This window comes from Falco cherrug, chromosome 4 (assembly GCF_023634085.1).
Source record: "Falco cherrug isolate bFalChe1 chromosome 4, bFalChe1.pri, whole genome shotgun sequence".
NCBI classification, from domain to species: domain Eukaryota; kingdom Metazoa; phylum Chordata; class Aves; order Falconiformes; family Falconidae; genus Falco; species Falco cherrug.
Window position 1 is genome coordinate 66,774,700 of NC_073700.1, and position 15,573 is coordinate 66,790,272.

The following is a 15,573-nucleotide window of genomic DNA, read 5'->3' on the forward strand; positions in this document are numbered from 1 at the left end:
CTGACCTGAAACTGTTCTGCAAGGTTTTTTGAAGAAGGTTGGGTGAGGGCAGCCCAAAGAGTAGCAGGGGTGGTGGCATCTGACCTGGCTAGGCTAGTAGCTCTGGCTACTTCTCTGTAGCCAGGGGACTCTGGCTGGTCTAGAGGATGGCTAGTACAGTTGGATAACGCAGTCTGAAACCGTGTCTGTCTCTCACCGTGACTGTCTTTGGATATCACAGATCAATCAATTTGTTTTAAAAGTGGAGGCTTGTCTTGAGCCCAGAAATACATAAACTTTTTCTTTCTCCCTTAGTAGTGTGTTCTGCTATTTGTAATAAAAAACCCAGTAAAACAAAAAACCCACCCCAAACACCTGAAGGAGCAATGTTTACTTGACACCTCTATTGTAAGAAAATGGGGCAAAAATGTCAAATGTTCCCTTTAAAGAGTCAGTTTACCAACACTGTATCACCAATGCAAATTATTTAAGCTGCTGAGATGCCTGTAGCTCAGTGTTGCTGAATTGTTAGCAATGCTTTTTTAATGTGCTCCATATACTGTTGCTTTGCGTTCTTGTTAAATGTTTTTTGTAAAACTTCATATTACTTCATTATTACAGGCCTTGGCTCCTTCAAGGCAGAGTTGTCTGTTAAGATCAGTTAACTTGTGATGGTGTCAAAGGTGCATTTTGAATATAGATCACCTGTAATTAGGCTTATGCCCATATCCTAACTCTTAATGTAGACTTAAATTCAAAATAAGTTACTTTAAGTCTTTGACTGTTTGAACTTAAATTCCCCAAGTTACTCAAATGGAAGGTGCATGGAGGATTTCCATAAATAACATTCATCCGTGTCACTGAAGTGTAAATCCATTTCTTAAATAAATGGTTCTGTTTCATAGCAAGAATATATTTGAATTGCCCACTTAAATGTTAGAACTGCTGCAAGGAATGCTGTTTGTGGTGACTTTCTGTGACTTAGACATAGTATCACTGAATAGGTTTTTACTTGTAATATGGGCAGGCAATTCTGCTGCATATTGCTTAGCTTGCTGGCACAGTTTGAGTTGTAGGAGCATCTGCAGAGTGGATATTCCCGTATCAAAAAAGTAAGCTAGTAGATTCCTTGCAGCATGAATGATGGTTCAGCTTTTGATTTAACAAGGGGACAGACTGAAGAGTTGCTTAGACCCTCACCATTGCAAGGAAGCAGTTGTCGTTTGAGCGTAACTGTGCTGAACTCAATACAAAGTCAGTGCAATCTCAGAATTAAATTTCTGCAGTGGCAACCAATACGTTTCTGTCTGTACATGAACTACCAAATTTTATTCTCAGTACTGCAAGATCCATTCACCTGGGAATATGTTACTACTATTGTGCATATTCAAATAATTCAATGAAACGCCAAAGTTATATACCTTTTAAGCATCTATTGACTTACTGGAGCATTAACTCCATTCATAGCAACATACAAAGGTAACACAAGCATAATGTCTGCCATGGCAGTATTAATGCTTGTTCTTTATTTGGGCAATAAATGTAACTGTGTAATGCAATTCAGCTTAAATTTAGCATTGATGTTATTTAGGTTAAACCTTGCCATACTTTTCTGGTGTGTGTAGGTAGGTATAGGTTATTCTGTCTTTGAACACCTGAGACTCCAAGCTTACAGTAGGAACCAGTAGCAAAACTGTAGAATGCAGTGTGCTTGCAAAGATTACTGCTTCAGCCCTTTTAAATAAAAGGGGCATTTGTCTTTCCTGGTTTACTTCTTACCCAGTGAATTCTAGTCCTTTACATGACTCTACAAATGCTGCCTTATGTTTCTTTCTATGTGTAGATTTTAGTCTTCTAATGCTGAACAGAAAGAATGAGATTTTAAAAGACTTAAACCATACGTTGATGTTGTTTTTTTCTTGTTTGTATTTTCAGTATTAAACTTCAAAATATTTTTGTAATTCTTCATAATGCTACCTCAGTGTTGGTGGTGATGATTTAAAATGGCAGTGCTGCTAATGATAAGTATGCTGCCATTCTGAGATCTAATTAAATGCTGGGTCCTCATGACAATCACATTTTCTCAGCCTGTACATCTTTGGGATCCTCTTTGAGTTACTAAAAAAACTATGTTATGATAGATCCGTTCTCTCCTTGGCTGTTACAGCTCTGCTGAGTCCTAAAATTATTTTCTGCTAAATGTTTATTTTCTGTGCTTATGTACACTCCACACCAGCAAATCCTTTTATAAATAATTTGATGTCATTGTTCTGAAAAAGCAAGTTGTTGTCCTCATGTCTCTCTCTCCTAGGCATCCCAAACCTTTGGGTCAAAGGGAATCATATCCAGGCAATCATAACTCTTAATCTAAATACCTTACTGCAGGATGGTAGGGTTTTCCCTTTTTTCTTTTTTTCTTTTTTACACAAGAGCTGGACAGGTGATATGGTACTGTTGGCACAATATGAAGAGCGAGTGTTTAAATCTTGTGTTTATTCTAACTGCTTCGTAGTTCTCAGTATGCTGGTTGGTTGCAAAACCAACAGCAGGCTGTTGCACAAGAAAGCAAACATCTTACCAAGGGAGAGTATTATCCCAACAGGCCAGTCTTAATTACTGCCTCAGAGAGAACTACAGCAGAAAGGACAGTTCTGAGGACCAAATGCAGAATAAAACCAAGGCTATTTTCACATATTCCTTGGGTGATATCAGGAATCTGAAAGTTTGCAATGTTAAGCTGTACGAATGGTATGTTCAGGTGTTGTTTCCATGAATTAGATTCTACTTACAATTTTTCTCTTCTTTAGTATAATGCTTCACCACAGCAGCAGAGAGATATAATAAAGAGTAGGAGTCTGGACAGGAGGCTACAAGAACCAATAGTTTTAACAAAATGGAGACACAGCACAATTGTGTTGGACACCAACGATAAGGTAGGAGCAAGTTAAACAGCATGCTGGAGTACCAACTGTTTCTGATGTGTTTCTGAAGTGTTTAATCTAATATAATCTAACAGAAAGGAGTATGCATGAATTTCTGAAATTTCATTTTTCTTACATTCTGTTGTCATTACGTATAACACCCAGTGATAACAAGGGCTGTTTGGTAACTTTGCTGCTGTTACTTTGTGAGTAGTAGCTTTTTTCCTTGTTATCATTGAAATGTTTTAACTAGTGTTGCTTCAGGGTTTGGCATGTACAGCCATTTTACTTATAACTGGGTATCTTCCAATTCAGTTTAGGCTGTGGAGTGTAGTTAGGGTTTGAATTCAAGAACTGTGGATGTAGGTGAGGTTCTAATGTAAGGTATAGTGATATTTCACACCTGAATGTGTTAATTGTTGGAAAAACCAAGTAGAAGTACACTAGAAAAATTGCAGACGAGTAACAGGAATATTCATAAAATTGGAATAAGTCACATTCGCTAAAGTAAAAATTATGCCTTTAAAGATGTAAGTATTTGTATTATGTAGTGGATTTATTTATCACTTTAATGACTGTTACATTGATCTCCACTAACATCTTAAGGAAAGAGGAAAAGCTGCATGTAGTTACAGCAGGCTTGTAATATTGTTACTGAAGGGCAGAGGATGGCACTGGAAGTACCAAAACACTTGGCTTTCATTGTGTCCAGTGCTGAGCTGGGTGTTTAGTCAGAAGAGAGCTGCGGGTCACTAACAACAAAAGCTGTTTTCTGCCCATTCTTAGGACATGTTTGTGACAGTCTGTTTTGGGCTGTACAGTAGCAGATGCTATTTAGGCCATCAAGGAGAAAGAGCCTCTCTTGCTCTCTCTCTGCCTGTCTCTCCGGTCTGATTTTTGTCTGCTTGTGCTGGGACGTTCTGCCTGTGGGTGAGGAGGGTTGATGTGAGCTGGGCAGGGAGGAACTGAAATGGGAAATGGGCATTGCAGGGTGGTGACTTGCTGGTTTCTGTAACGTCGTGGCAGTCTGTCTATATACCAAGATTCACGGGAACTGAAATACTTCATAATGCTGAAATCTTAGCACAGGCTACTCAGAATGAGGTGTCAGGAAATGGCATTGTAAGCTCTCTTTTTCTAAAGATACAGGGGGAAAATGAAATGAATGTAGATTTAGGAGTATGGAGAAAAGCCTGTAAGTGGGCCTGTGTAATCGCAGATGTCAAAGACAAACTTCAGTGGGCAAAACATAGTAGTTAGAATGAAAGTGGATCTGCTGCCCAGAATGTTACTTGCTTGACCTGTTGTTTCTGGTATATTTTAATGGCTTTCCTTGTTGAAATGGAGTGTAGGAGAGTGGCTTGTCATGAGTTGACTTAGTTCCTCAGGATAGCATTTATTGGATTTGATCTTAAGCTTTTGAGCTGTCAGTTTAGAATATATCATATGTGGTGTTGAGGAGGCAGCGGACCATGCTTGGCTGGAGACTTTGCACCTGTACACATCAGTTTAGCTTGAACGATTCTGAGGTCCCTCTACTGCTCCTTTCCCCTCCATTCTCATCCTTCTGTACTGAGTGTGTTGTGGCACTGCGTGAGAGACAGCCTAGATGGAGTCCTGATAAATAAAAGCTGAGTGGATGCTTCTAGCCTCATGTGCAGTTTACGCTTCACAGGTATGAACAATTACATTTGAAATAGCGTAAAAGTTTTGGCCTCGCTTTTAAAGGAAGACTTGCCTATTATTGTTTGGCATAAGATTTACTTCTGTTTTGGAGTGACCTTATGTTAGTGCTGCATTGCATGAAGAAGCTCTTGTAAAACACAGAGTAAGTGGAGCTGTTTACTTTCCTTTAAGACCCAATTTTCAAATACCAAGATGTTTAAACCTAGTGAAGCAAACATGAAAGTGTAAAAATGCTTAGTGAATTAACCAAAGGAAACTGTATATATATCTGTAAACATTTGTAAAGTCTAAATCAATAGCTGAAAGCTCCTTTAACAGCTTCAAAACATGCAGGCAGCATGTTTTAATGGTAAGGAGACTACATAGTTGTATAAAGCACAGTGTTAGTGCTTTGAGAAAATTGAAAATGTGTAGTGGAGCAATAAACTAGAGTCTTGTGGAAAGACAGAATTTATTTAGTGCACCTGCTTTATTACCACTGGCAGGCCCACTGTTATATGTTCTCCTTTAAATTAGTGTGTGGAAAGGGAGTAGTTTGGAACAAGAAACCCAGTATTTGTGGTTACAGAGTTGCTCAGTCTATGAAAGCTATCTCAAATTCAGAATGAAACAAAAATTAAACCAACTAGTATTTGTCTGGATAGAACATCAACCCCAAGTTAGCTTTTCAGATAACTCCTAGGGAAGCTATTTTCTTTTTATTTTCCTTATTTCTTTTTCCAGGGAAAACAACACAATTCTATGAAAATAGGCCAGTCAAAAGAGTGTTTGAAATGTGTCAGAGTGAAAGTAAGAGTTGCCGTGGCTGATGAGATTTGAAGATATCAAATGTACTTGTTAACTGCTTGTTGGCTGTGGCACATATCGGTATATAGCCATTAGCTAAAATATTTGGTAAGCAGAGGAAAAAATACCTTCCTGGGAGGTACAATGTTGAATTCCTCAATTTGAACATGTCCCCCCACCCCAGACATCTGAAAATATGGAACACTTAAACTGTTCTTAGGATTGCTACTCTTCTCTGTTACTATGCTACTAAAAGAACTAGTGGGCCACTCCTGTAGGTAGATTCACAAGTGAATTTTAAAGTATGGGTGTGCAGAGTGTTATGTAATGCTGGAAAAGCAAAGTGAATTTGGGAGAGCTTTCAAGAGAATTGAAAAGAGTGAGGGGGAGAAATGTGTTAACAGTAGCAGAGAACAAGCGACATTTTTCTTCTATTTGAAACTCTTACCAGATTTCCAGGTGGTATATTTGTGCAAAGCAGTTATTACTTCAGAGGAAAAGCACGTGCCTTTTTTTGTTCCACATGGGCAATTTTCTAGCTTTCAGAGATTTAGTACTTTCTTTTGGTTCGTAGTTAATGTCTAGTTTAAAAAAACCTCAATCTAGAAATTTTCAGTGCATGATTATAAGGAAATTAATGATCATGATTCAAAAAAATTGGTGTGTGCTTTTCTACATGTGGAACAACTTAGTGTACTAATCCTATATTTACTAACCGCACAGACATAATCTGTTCTTTAAAATCTTGGTATTTATTATATGGTGCCCTGTAATAAGTTAGTGTTATAAATGGGCTTTGTAATTTGATAGCAATGTCATACAAAAAAATCTGCCCCTTAATAAGGATGAATGCTTTGCTTTAAGCTGATACAGTATGTATTAACATTTTTTTGAATGGATATGTGCTAATTAACCCACTTCCAGTGTTGCCTGTAAATCTTATAAGACCACTGTTTAGTAGGAAGGTTTATGACTATCTGAGAAGATCATGAATGCTTTAAAAAAGTACTTTTTTTTTTTTTAATGTATGAGTGTATGTAAAGAGAGAGAAAATACCTTCATGGTTAAAAAAATTAAAGGATTTACAATGTAAGTAAGATAGTAAAGTAACTCATGTTGCCTATTTGAATTTTATAGGAATCATCAACTGCTTCTAAGGCCAGTTTTCCTGAAAATGAGTCCTCTCCTTCTTCACCAAAGCATCAAGCCACAGTCAGTATGCAAAGTGTTTAAATAGATAAGTAGATGTTGTAGAAACTGGGTTATTTATGATTAGAGAATTGAGGGTAAGCCTGCTTGTTATTGAGAAAAATAATGGGATAAAACTATTTGGAGATTTTACATTTTAAAAGGAATGTATTGCATACAACTGTGCTTTCAGAAAAAATACAAATGTCTTTTGGTTTAAATACAGTTTAACAATAGGAGATTAAGTTAAAAATACACAGTGGAATGAAATTATGTCAAATTATGTAGAACTCTGTTTACTTCCTCCAACTGTCATGTCTTCTCATCTAGCAACTTGGAATGTAAAAGCAGAAACAAACTCCCCCTCTCCACAGAATGTCTTGCTGTCAGTAGTCAGTAATAGTTCGTATATTTGATATCTCCAATTTTTTACTTGTGTTTCAGTTTCTCTGAAAAGGCATAGAGGAGCAGGCATAAATGCACTATGTCTTTTTTGATTTAGTAGAATAACTACTGAGAAGAAAAATTAACTTCTTTGTGAATGTTTAACATTTTTTGCTTCAGTTTTATATTTTAAATTTGATCATTGCTTTTTAAACTGTGGGGAAAATTTTTAACAAATGAAGTTTTAATCTTTTTATTTTATTTTGGAACTGTACTACAGTAGCACTGAAATTTGTGCCCTGATCAATTTCCGTAGGTAGCTCAGGGCATTAAAGGCACAACTTCTGCTTCATTCTTACTTTGCATGCAGAGGAATGGTTCTCTGGTTTATTCATGCTAATCCATTCTTACAACTCTTCAAACAGTTTTCCATAATCAAATAAACATTGTTTATTCAGCAAGCATAGTTGATAGCCTTACAAGCAATTATTGCTGCATATATTCTAACTTCTTCAAATATGGCTTAGACCTTGAATGATTAAAATTGTATTTTGTAGAAGAACTCACTGCTGCTTTAGATAATAGAAAAAAAAGCACCTGAATTTTCTTTAGTTGTGCCCTGGGATTTAAATATTACAAAGAAAGCTGGTGAATTTCTGTGTGTTTTGATCTTTGCTTTCTACTTCCTTTTCCCCAATTACATTAATTTTCACTTTAGTACCCCCTAGTGTTGCTGCTAAGTAGGGCATTGTGATACCTTTTATGAATAATTATTCTTTGGAGTATTCCCACTGGTTCCACCATGAGTAATTTATCAAAACCATAATTTATTTGTGAAAGTGGCCATGGGTTGCACAGTCCCTGTGAAAAATGGTGACAGGCTGTTCCACTTACTAAAGCCAAAGGTTTGTTAGAAGGGTGCAATGCATAGGACTGTTAGTGGTTGTCTGCACTGATCACAAACACAAGTGATCTGAAAAATGGGTTAGGTTTTGGTGGTGGGGAGTGACTGATTTCTTCTATTAAAAATACCAGGTTTGGAAGATAATTTATATAACACGGCTTGGGAAAGCATTCGAGCCCAATGGAGATACTAGACTGAGTAGGAGTAGCAGCTACCATTGAACTGCAGTAACATCTGAACCACCAGCTAAACAGTATTACCCTTGAAAACATGTCTTTTTTTTTTTTTTTTTTTTGTATATTTTATGTACTGTGCTTGAAACATGTAGGTAAAATTGTTAAGGTTCATGAAAAACAGGAAAATGATACACATTATACCATGTGTAACAACGTGGTATAATACATTGTTACAGTATTCCAGCAAAAAAATTCTTTGATATTGTATTCTGCAGTTATGGTGCACTTTAAATTTGAGATAGAAGATGGAATATATCTTCTATTTTCATTGGATCTAGAATTGAGGACATTTTTGTTACAATAAAACTAATTTGGATCCTTTCCCTAGTTGATTGTTTCAACTAATAGCTTAGTTCTTAAATTAGGAACTGTTACAAGCTGTTACTGAAAAGGAATTGATTAAAAAAAATAATTTAACATTCCTTTAGCATCATTCACTGGTAGAGCAAAGTTGGGGTGACAGGAGAAAATGATAGACTTTGTCACGCCATCTTGAGAGTCAGTAAAGGTATAAATTGATGGTTTTCCTTCTTATCCTAGTGTATTTTTTCAAACATTCCTTTCTATTTTATTATTTTTGCAGAGAAACTATAAATATTCACTCCAAATATTTGAAACTTGCAAATACCCTTCTTCAGCAGTATTCTTTTTCCAGTGTTCACTGACTGATCTCCAAATTTGTACATACCAATATAAATGATTCTCATCAACAAGACGTAACTAAGTTTAAAATTCTAATATTTTGCTTGGGGATAGGAAAAAATAGGACATCAAAGAAATGTTTCACTCATCTGTTTTTAAAATGAGTATGTTAATATTTTTATGCATTTCAACCATGTTTTATTTAAAATACGCAATTACGTTAAAATAACTTGGAAGAATTTTGTGAGAGAACTTAGGCTGTTTGTTTGTCAGCCATCTGCTTCTTTAGTAAAGGACACAAACACAAATGTGCTATTACACAAATGGTTATAAATTTATGTTTAAAATTTCCACTGCCTAGTACCACAGATGACTTGGTTTGGCTTGTACGAAGAACCTCGGCCTTGAAGGAAAGCTTTTTACCCTTTGAATGGTGATGAGTACTTTCCCAGAGGAATTTTGATTTTTGCTGATCTCTGCATATTTAAGTATACTTAATGACAGTTTCTTGAATTTATAATATGGGCAAAGATGGCATATTGCCAGAAATTGATTATTTTGGGGATTGAATTCAATGCTGTGATGGCAATTAAAGCAGATTTTCTTTTATATTAGTTATGTCTTACTCTCTCTTACAGGGTCAAGAGAAGTATGGGTTATTGAATGTGACAAAAATTACAGAAAATGGGAAGAAAGTTCGGTAAGTCTTGGACTTCTAGAATTACATGTGCATAAGGGTTTGTGTAAGGTATCTGACTTTGATATTAGGACAGCATACAGGTTTTTGCAGTTTCTTTCTTTTTGTCTGGATTTGCCTTAGAGGTTATCCTGTAGGACGTGTTTCCTTAACACAAAGTATGTGTCCCAGTGAGCTAAAGGTAATGGATTTCAGAGAGCCAGGGCTCCACCCAGGGCAGTGATTTCATGAAGGTGTACTGATGAAACAGCTTTATAAAATGGGATTTATTTATTTATTTAATAGAAAAATCTGTATAGGTTATATATAGCCTGTCTTGTTTGTTGAACAGAATTGGCATGAGGTGCTTTCAGTCTTTCATTTTGTCTCCTTTTATTTCCAAGAGTACATGTCATGTGCTTCCTAATTCTTTCTTCACTCTCATGAAAGGTTTGAAGCACAATGTGTTGCCCAGCGTTGGTCTCCCTGTAGGTGATGAATGACCTAATTTCTAACTTCCTTTCTGTGCTTCACAGGCAGGCATTTACATTATAAATCATAATGTGTAATCACGTAAAACTGTCTAACATTTCTGGTGTTTTGCAAAGAGTCAGTGTTAAATAGCTGCGTAAGTGTGGCACATCCTCAGATTTAATTTAGGTTTACTTTTTTAAATTTAATCTTTTAGGTCTAATACTATGTTACATCTAGTACAGTGTTTCCTGGACTTTTGATACATGAAGCATACTTTTTCTGAGGATTAAAGTCAGCACCCAGCTGATATTCAAGCCACCCTGACCTAGAGTGCAGCTGGGCAGCACATCTGACCCGCAGTTTGGTTCCTCAGACCAAATGTTCCTAAAAGCTTGGTAGGAAAGGGCGGACAGTGGCTTATATAAGCTGCTGCTGGTACGGCAGACTCCCGTTTATGTTGTATCTATTGGAACCATCGATCTGAATTACTGCACTGCTGTACAGAAAGATGCAATGTGGCCATCGTATCACTTTGAGAGCTGTTGAGTAATAATTCATGTTTGGGCAGTGGGAATGGATTGTCAGGACTTGTCAAGACTTAGTATTTTTTAACCTCAGGAGGACAGGTACTTAGGCATAAAAGCAAGTAGTCATCTGGAACAACTCATTTGCTCTTTTTCTCCATTTTTTTAGATGTGTATCAACTATTTTTTGGTAATGTAAATAAGTTTTTTACATAAACGTGGGACACTTGCAACCCAGTTACATGCGATCAGTCAGTTTCAGAATTATGCAGTACTTTGGCATCATCTACTAAGTACGGAGTAGGCTGAGTGTTTCAGATTAGCTCCTTTGAAATTATAATTGTATGGTGTTTCTCCTGGTGAACTGCTTCCACTACTGATTAGCTTAGTTTGATTTAAACTTTGATGGTTAGTCTGGGACTGTTAATGTATATTTCTTTCTACAAATATGATAGCAATTAGGACTTACTGATGACACTAATGAATATATGTGGCTAAGTATATTAACATACAGGTCAGCTAGGCAGCAATGATCAACAGCTTAAATATTTATTTTCAAAATACATTTCTTATATTTGTTTACAAATATTTACAGAAAGAATTGGATGTCATCATGGGCGGTGTTACAAGGTTCGTCAGTGCTGTTCACTAAAACCCAAGGAAGTGGAACTGGCTGGGTAAGATCAGAAACAACCCTCATCCTCATTTAAATGTTAATCATGTAAAGTGCAATAAATTTAAGCCCTCTTATTTGTAGGGCTTTTAAATACCAATATGCATGCATAATTTAGAAAAAGTAACTGTGTAAGTTAGCAGGAAAATAGTTTCATGTAACAGTTATGGTGTAGAATGAGAAGAAAACCAGTTGTACTTGCTATATTTCGGAAAAGTTTTTATGCTTGATATGTAAGAAACTGATAAAGAGTTATTCAGTTGCCTGTAAGCTTGAAGTTTTTGCTCCACACCAAGTATTTTTGTGTTTCTAGCTAATGTGTTTGCCTAAGCAGTTTGTTTGACTGTTCTTGGATATTTTTTCATAAACACCAGGTAGCTTTGAATGTGATACATGTAATAAAATAGTCTGACACTTGGCTTGTTGTGTTGGACTATTTGAATAATGAATAGTATTGTTGCCTTATCTCTTAGTCTTTGCCTTGCTAGATACCATATTTTGTTTTAAATGTGCATAGTGCATGACAAGTATTCGTATCTATTTTGATGTCTGATGAAGACCTAAAGAGAAACATCAAATTGAAGATGATGATTATTCAATTTTTATATCACCTCTAGTTTACTAGCACTGTAATTAAATTTGCTATATTTGTCCAGCTGCATTCCTGCATTAATAGGTATAGAAATAGTTCTTTATCTGTGGTTTGCTTACCTACTTTTGGAGGTCTGACATTAAACTGTGTGGATCTCCTATAATAACTAAATAGAGGTCACGTTCAGTATTCCATTATTCCAGTGTATTATCATGTGAATTCCAGCAAACTGCATCTCAAAGATATGTGCTATCTTTCTGTGCTTTGCTGATCTTTCTGCTTGGCTCACTTTCTTCTGATGTGCTGCTTTTTGGGTAGCAAATTGGTATTGACAATTCTTTTCTAAAGCATTGAGTTTGTTTCAGAGCTGTAAATACATTTTTTTTTGCCCTTCTGTTCCTGTAGAAGGGGTGGCTGGAAAAACAGGGGTGAGGATGAATAAATCACATTTAGGGTAGAAGGGAATGGAAACAGTAAAGTTGGGTAAGATGGTCGAGCAGAAGGAAAAGAGAAGGGAAGGAAAAAGAATAAAGAGTAATAACATGAGATAAGATAAACTATGCTGTCTGATAAGTGGACTCAGTGACTTCTGCAATTTACTTTTACAGCTAAGGATCCAAAAAGTATTTAGTTCTATAGGTATAAAGATGCATGTTTGGAAAGTAAAACATTTTTGCCTGAGTAAATAATGAAGTTCCAAAAACTCAATTACAGCTACTAATGCTCTTAATGTAAACGTAGCTGTAGATCAAAAAAATTATTTTCACTATAGTTGATATCATTAAGACACACAGTGCTAAACTAAGATATTAGTTAGGAATATATGATAATATTATGAATGAATGTGTGCCCAAATGAATTGCCCATAAAAGATAATCATGCAACTCTGCTTATTGCTTAGGGATACTAGAGTAAGTTGTGTTATACCTTCCACATACAGTCATTGGGGGGGGGGGGGGGGGGGGGAAAGGCATAAATCCTTATGATAATATAAGTGGAGCAAAAGTATCATAGTCACAATATTTCTGTGTGACACTGTCAGGTATGTGTACTGTCAAGTATTGGAAGTAGGGTCAGCAACATCAGTGTCAAACAGCATGAACAGAATAAAGTAGAGCTGGAAATATTAAGGGAGAATCTGTTTCAAGAACTTTGTGTTGTACACCTGCATACTCGCAGTTGGCTTTGTAAATATGTAATTAAATACTCACCACATGCTCCTTTTGCACTGTGTAGGAAATACTTTTAGGGTGTTAAAAATTCCTCCTCACCTCTCAAACTTTGATCTGTCACTATTTTAATAAGGTGAAGTCAAATCTAACAGTTTGACATACGATAATAACAATTCTTCCTCCTCTTATGAGAAGAATATTTGTTGAGCATTCGTCAAGTGATTGATGTAACCATATCTTCTTTTTTTGTGCATTATTTTATGACTTCATCACTTTTCTTTTTCTCAAGTCATTTTGCCAAGGGAGCTCAGTTCCTGAGCTTCTGCTCTCACTGCTTTCTTCTTGGAAAAATGCTCTCAGTCGTCGACCTGCTGTCACCTATGTAAACTCTGACCAAGTTTCAGCTGTCACTGTATGTGTTCTTGTTGCATGTTTCTTGTTACTGTAAGGCTATTAGCCACTAATCTTGAAAGTAAATTTGAATTTTTCCAAGGTTTATGTATTGTCACTTCATATAACACCTTGTGTATCCTGTTTGCTGTTTTCTGAGTCATTCAAGGTGCTAATTAACACACGTGTATTGTAATAATCCTGTAATTGTTCTAATGGAACAAAGTAGAAAAAGTATCTGGTTCATTAGTGCCAGAACGATAAACCCAGATTTGCTTACTACTTGAACCACTAGTATCTTGACTAATAAACAGCATGATATGGTCAGTTTTTTAACAGATATTTTATGTCTAATTCTTTAACACAACTAATGCGGGATGTTTGTAAGGTGCCTTTGATACAATGATGTACATGTTGGTTAATTCTAGCTATAATTGAAATACTCAAAAATGTAAATTTTATCTGTAAAAAGCTGAAAGGCAGAAAGCTCAAGGATGTTCTGGCTGTATGCCACATATATAAAGCTGATGAAGATTTGTAGTACTCTATAAAAATTTAAGCATTTGTAGTTAAGTCATGTTTAGAAGTGCTGCTTATCAGAAACTGATAAAACATTTGGTAGCTAACACGATAGCTTGTTGCTCAAGCTGGATGAGAAGGAATTTAGGTAACGATACTAATGTTAGAAGAAACAAACAGGCTTGAGTGGTTGTATAATTGGTTTTTAATATCACTTTCTCAACACTGTTATCAGAATCAAGCTAAAGCTTTCATGGAAAAAAATCTTATGCTGAAGACATTAAAAGCAATGCTGGAACATATCATAATACAAACTGCATGGCTTGTCCTGCAGAGGCTTCCAGGACTTGGAGAAAACTCCTGAAAAGACTGAAAAAGCTTTCTATTTATTGATGTCAGCACACACCTTCAAGGCAGTCTTGAAGCTATACAGTATCTACTGTCTAAAGCCAACCCCCCCCCCCCCCCATTCTTTCCAAAAAGTGTAAGTGTTCTCTGCCATATAACTAGTATAAGCACATCCCATGACTTTTTTTTTTTTCTTCACCCCCTCAAAAAAAAAAAAAAAAAGCTGTCAGAAGTGTCTCTAGGGCAGCTGGCAGCACCACGTATAGACCTCTCCCCATTTCTGTCTCTCACTGTGGCCCTTTCCGAACTTCCCAGCTAGCTCAGAAGAGAAATGCAATAAGAATAAGGTGTCTCCTCAGTAAGAGCTGAATTTATCCTGGCTGGTGCTGACTTGGCAGTGCACTCTATTCTAGGAAAGCAGACTTTATATCTAGGTGGCAGTAGATGCTAAAGAGAAAGATTTTCTTTTTCATGCTCTCAACAGAACCTACTTGCTCCAGGATGGTTTGATTACCTTTAGCTAATCTTTGTATGCGGGGCATCTGTGCGGCCCTGTACAGGACTTGCTTCTGGAAGCTTTCAAGGAGAGGGAAGTGGCTGCTGGCGTCTCATTGTCATACACCAAGGAGCAGAAAAGAACCTTGACAGCAAGAGCCTGCACCCTAAACTTAAAGTTTCCTTGAATAAAGAAATCAAACTTGTGATGAGTATATAGTATATTTGTATGTTGGAGGAGCTTTGCAGAGAGGCTTGATTGTTTGCATGGATTTCCTCGTCCTTGGATCTCACACAGGAGTTTCTGGGCACTGCTTGTGTGAAGGAGCAGGGCAAGACTTTTTTTTTCCCCTCTGAGAAATCTAGCTTCTACATTTTGGCTTGTTCTGTGCTGAAGGGAGTCGGGCCAAAAAGATGGGTAGAGTGCAGAAGTGTTTGAGGTAGTACTGTGGTCTGTTAGGTGGGGAGTTCAGCAAGCTAATGTATTGAAGAACTTTGCTTTTGGTCCAAACAGCAGTGACTGTTACGGGGGTTTTTTGTTGTCATTTGTTGATTTCACCTGCAGCAGGTCATCTCCTGTGCTTCTCAGCATCATCTAGGTGGTGTTTTTAATGAATCCTGCAGAGGACTTTGGCAGTAGTCTCCTCCTCTGTCCAGTGCCAGACTCTGTAAATTGGTTGTTTTGTGTGGTTTCTTTCCACCTACACACAGCAGGATTGGTCTGGGCTGTCAGGAAGTGTGTGGCTGGGGCACTTTGGTTGTATGTGAAACAGTTAGGTGAATCTCTTAAACAGATAGTTGTCTCACAGCTGCCCACAGCTGCAGGAGCCCAGAGAGTGTTCCTGTGGACTCGACTGCTGAGGCAGAGGCTCTCTCAAAAGCTCTACTGTAATTAATAAGAAGTGTTCGTGGATGAGGTATCTGAGAATTAAGTTAGAAAATGGAAGGTGTTGGTGTTTTGTTTTTGTTGGTTTTTTTTTTTAT

General features: G+C 36.8%; 1 protein-coding gene across 13 annotated transcripts in view; it reads left to right on the forward strand.

Annotated features, from left to right (window-relative positions):
- The window catches only part of ARHGAP12 (Rho GTPase activating protein 12), a 78,204-nt gene that overhangs the window by 48,729 nt on the left and 13,902 nt on the right, over positions 1-15,573 (forward strand). For 10 of the 13 annotated variants that reach the window (XM_055707360.1, XM_055707363.1, XM_055707361.1 and 7 more), the window contains 4 exons: positions 2,787-2,912; positions 6,510-6,584; positions 9,365-9,426; positions 10,996-11,077. In XM_055707360.1, coding sequence (XP_055563335.1) covers positions 2,787-2,912; positions 6,510-6,584; positions 9,365-9,426; positions 10,996-11,077 — 345 coding nt within the window. The remainder of the gene's footprint in view (positions 1-2,786; positions 2,913-6,509; positions 6,585-9,364; positions 9,427-10,995; positions 11,078-15,573) is intronic. The other 3 variants (XM_055707356.1, XM_055707359.1, XM_055707364.1) reach the window with 1 other exon arrangement.